General features: G+C 42.6%; 1 protein-coding gene across 1 annotated transcript; it reads left to right on the forward strand.

Moving 5' to 3' along the window:
- The first annotated feature begins 360 nt into the window (after nt 1-360).
- Nucleotides 361-2,143, forward strand: LOC138891551 (uncharacterized). Its single transcript, XM_070175023.1, has 2 exons — nt 361-672; nt 1,148-2,143. Exons 1-2 carry the CDS (start codon nt 361-363, stop codon nt 2,141-2,143), a joined length of 1,308 nt encoding a protein of 435 aa, XP_070031124.1.
- The last annotated feature ends 2,568 nt before the right edge of the window (nt 2,144-4,711 follow it).

Consider the following 4,711-nt stretch of genomic DNA (forward strand, 5'->3'; position numbering starts at 1 on the left):
ACCACCCAACTCAATACCCATAAACAACCACATACCACACCCCTTATAATACACCACAGCCTACTCCCGACCCGTAAAACTCAACCAATGACCACCATTATGCCCAGATTCCCAGAGTCCACCAAAGCAATCCCATATATGTGAAAACTTTACCCCACACCCCACAACAGACCCTATACATACCCGAATTCGCCGAGAAGGACCTGCTCATTAAGAACATGGAGGAAGAACTCAAGAAACTTACTGACAGAGTTTAAAGTGTTGAAGGGGGGCAAATGCATTGAGGGTTTGAATTATGAATATTTGTGTATTCAACCAGATGTAGAACTGCCAGAAGGTTACAAACCTCCTAAGTTCTAAATGTTCGACGGGACTGGTGATCCGAAGGTGCACCTGAGAACGTATTGTGACAAGCTTGTAGGAGTTGGCAAGGATGAAAGAATCTGCATGAAGCTGTTCATGAGGAGCCTCACTGGAGATGCTCTTTCTTGGTATATCAATCAAAACCGAAAGAAGTGGGTTAATTGGGTGAGCATGGCATCAGATTTCATGGATCGATTCAGGTTTAACACAGAAAATGCACCAGATGTTTTCTACATTCAGAATCTCAAGAAGAAGCCAACGAAAATTTTTTGCGAGTATGCTACTCGGTGGAGGTCTGAAGCTGCAAAAGTAAGGCCAGCACTGGAAGAAAAACAGATGAATAAGTTCTTCATCAGATCTCGACCCACAATACTATGAAAGACTGATGGTTATTGAAAACCATAAATTTTCTGACATCATCAAATTGTGAGAAAGAATAGAAGAAGGGATCAAAAGTGGAATGGTGACAAATGTTGAAGCACTCCAAGCCACAAATAAAGCCTTACAGACAGGAGGTATCTCCAAGAAGAAAGAAGTAGGTGCGGTGATGGTAGCCCAAGGTCCAAAGTCTCCTCTTACATACCAAAGACCTCCACCCACATATCAGCCTTCACCTCCCAGATACCAATAACCTACCGCCACTTACAATACCTATAACACCCAACCAGTATACTACCACTCACCACCAGCCCGCCAAAACTACCAAAAACCTAGACCAAATTTCGACCGCAGACCACCCAGCCAATACACCCTAATTGCTGAACCTAGAGACCAACTGTACCAGAGACTGAATGCTGCCGGTTATATCACTCCCATTCCCGTTGTTGCTATGGAAAACTCCTCCCAGTGGATTAACCGAAATAAGACATGTGCCTATCACCCAGGCATGAAAGGTCATACTATTGATGAGTGTCGTACTTTGAAGGATAAGATTCAGACATTAATTGACACCAAAGTTATACAGGAAAAGGAGGCTGCACTCAATGTCCGTAACAATCCGCTCCCGGATCACAAGGGTGGAGGGGTAAACGTGATAGAGACCGATGAAGAATGGGACTCAGAGGGGTCAATTGGACTCATTCGAGAAGGGGATAATCCTGAAACATCTCCAGTCACTCTCACACCTAACATGGTACAAATTCAAGCACTAACTGAAGTTGAGATAGCTGCACCAACTCCGTTTGAGGTTGAATTAACAACGCCCTTCACTGTGATGGTAGCACCTATGCCATCTTATAAGCCTAATGCTATACCATGGGATTATGTTGCAGAAGCAAGAAGGAAAGGAAAGGAAAAAATGGAAGAAACGGGTGCAGCACAACGTATGACCAGAACTAGTAGGATTTATACACCCAAGCATTTGGGAGGAACGAGCAAAGAAGCGGCATCTAAATCGCCTGTCATTGAGACTGTCCCAGACGACCTTTGGAGAAAGGTACAGGCAAGAGAATATTCTATGGTCGATCATCTGAACAAAACCCCTACTCAAATATCCATTTTATCACTGCTGCAAAACTCCGAGGCACATAGGAATGCCCTGATGAAGCTGTTGAATGAAGCCTATGTACCCAACAACATCACCAGCGGAGAAATGGCTAACATGTTAGGGCAAGTGTTGGAAGGTCACAAGATCACTTTTCATGAAGACAGGGCACTGCATATTACAGTGCAGTTTGAGGACAAGTTCATTGCCAGAGTCCTGATAGATGGGGGTTCGAATCTCAATAATTGTCCACTAACTACTCTGAAAAGATTGGGTAAAGGCATGCACGAGATATGAGCAGGAAGTATGAATGTGAAAGCATTTAATGGGTCTCAAAGGGCCACAATTGGGGAGACCAACCTCAGCCTACAAATGGGCCCAGCTTGGTTTGATGTTGAGTTTCAAGTGTTGGACATATCTACTACCTACAACCTATTGTTGGGATGACCTTGGATACATGCCGTTGGGGCCGTAGCTTATACTCTACATCAGGTCATGATGTTTGAATGGAACCATCAGGAAGTGATCATCCATGGAGACGGAAGTAATCCCGTTTACACCAATCAAACTGTTTCGGTCATCGAGAATAGAAGGAAGTTGGGTGGATAAACATACCATCGCATCGAGCGCGTCAATGCAATTGAAAAGGAAAAATGGTGGAGCAATAAGATATAAGGCATATTAACATGGACAGGGTATGAATCTGGCAAAGGTCTCGGTAAGAATCTCCAGGGGATCACCAAACTGATGTAGCTAAAGCGTCACAACACAACTTTTGGGTATGAATACACCTGGCACGAGTATCAGAATAGGTAGCCACCGTGGCGTGGTCTTTATTACCCTTTAAAACAATTGGTACCACATTTGCACTAGTCATTTCATCAAGCTGACATGATGTGGGGGTCCGAAGAAGATGAAGTTTTGGTTGTCATAAGGAATTTCTTTCTGGATGATGAAGACATGGATTTCAGTGTCATAGTTGAGGAGGAGGGAGGAGGAGGAGGAGGAGGAGGAGGAGGAGGAGGAGGAGGAGGAGGAGGAAGGCCTTATTATTAAGACCGTGGAGAAAGGAGCTGTTCTCAAGAACTGGAATGCTGCACCATCAAGGGCCCGTCGAGTTCCTGGGTAGCCTGGAAATTAGCATAATTTATTTTAAAAGCAATTTTATGAGCATCTAAGACATTTTTAGTATTTTGTTTTAAGCATATTTTGTTTTAAAATAATTTCTCGAGTCATCGAGTCGTACTTATTTGACGTTTTTAAGATTTATCTAATGCATTGTTATTTTTTGTATTTATTATTATTATTTACATTTTTCTCTACAGCATTATTATTACCTATCCCGATGAACCTACGACTGTGACACGTAATGAGACAACGCAACATAAGGATAATGATTCAGAAGATCTGGAAGAGGATATAATACCAGAGGAAATTGTTAGAGAAGTGGAAAACTTTGAAAACAAGCCTAAGTCCAATTTGGATGAGACTGAAATCGTTAATTTGGGAGACTCCGAAACAGTCAAGGAAACTCGTGTAAGCATTCACCTATCGCCGTCAGAGAAGGAAGAATACATCCAGTTCTTGAAGGAGTATGAAGACATTTTTGCATGGTCCTATAATGATATGACCAGTTTGAGCACGTCCATAGTGTCTCATAAACTACCTATCAACCCTATGTGTCCGCCTGTAAAGCAGAAGCTAAGAAAGTTCAAACCAGATATGAGTCTGAAAATAAAGGAGGAAGTCACCAAGCAGATCAAAGACAAGGTTCTCAAAGTAGTTGAATATCCGACCTGGTTGGCTAACATTGTGCCGATTCCAAAGAAAGATGGGAAGGTCAGAGTGTGTGTCGACTATGAGGATTTAAACAGAGCAAGTCCCAAAGATGATTTCCCTTTGCCCAATATACACATACTGATTGACAATTGTGCCAAGCATGAACTTCAATCCTTTGTGGATTACTTCGCGGGATATCATCGGATCTGGATGGATGAAGAGGATTCCGAAAAGACGGCCTTTATTACACCATGAGGAGTATATTGTTACAAGATGATGTCATTTGGCCTAAAGAATGCTGGAGCCACCTATATGAGTGCCATGACAACCATATTTTACGACATGATACGCAAGGAGATAGAGGTGTACGTGGATGACATCATCATCAAATACAAGAGAAGCACAGATCATATAGCATATTTGAGGAAATTCTTTAATCGACTTCTAAGGTACAACCTGAAACTGAATCCCGCAAAAATTGTGCCTTCGGAGTCCCTGCTGGAAAGTTGTTAGGGTTCATCATCAACCGCCGAGGAATTGAGCTACACCCATCAAAGGTCAAGGCTATCCAAGATTTGCCACTTCCTAAGAACAAGAAAGATGTGATGAGTTTCTTAGGGCGTCTCAATTACATCAGTCGTTTCATAGCACAATCAACTGTGGTCTGTGAACCTATTTTCAAAATGTTGAAGAAAAACACTGCAACAAGTTAGACTGAAGAGTGCCAGAAAGCCGTTGACAAGATCAAGGAATACTTATCCAAACCACCTATTGTGGTCCCACCGGAACCTAGAAGATCTCTGTTACTCTATTTATCTGTATTGGATAGGGCTTTCGGCTGTATCTTGGGAAAATACGATGAGACAGGAAGAAAGGAACAGGTCATATACTATCTAAGTAAGAAGTTCACACCCTACGAAGCACGGTATTCTTTGGTGGAGCGCACCTGCTGTGCTTTGACATGGATAGCTCAGAAGTTGAGGCACTACTTCTATGCCTACACCACATATCTCATATCAAGGATGGATCCGCAAAAATACATCTTCTATAAACCCATGCCTACAGGAAAGTTGGTAAAATGGCAGA

This window comes from Nicotiana tomentosiformis, chromosome 1, assembly GCF_000390325.3.
Source record: "Nicotiana tomentosiformis chromosome 1, ASM39032v3, whole genome shotgun sequence".
NCBI lineage: Eukaryota > Viridiplantae > Streptophyta > Magnoliopsida > Solanales > Solanaceae > Nicotiana > Nicotiana tomentosiformis.

Bases quoted from the DNA above. Each gene is read 5' to 3' on its own strand.
- LOC138891551 (XM_070175023.1), top strand. From the start codon at position 361: ATGTTCGACGGGACTGGTGATCCGAAGGTGCACCTGAGAACGTATTGT. The intron at 673-1,147 runs GTAAGGCCAGCA...CAACTGTACCAG, and splicing joins GGAGGTCTGAAGCTGCAAAA to AGACTGAATGCTGCCGGTTA.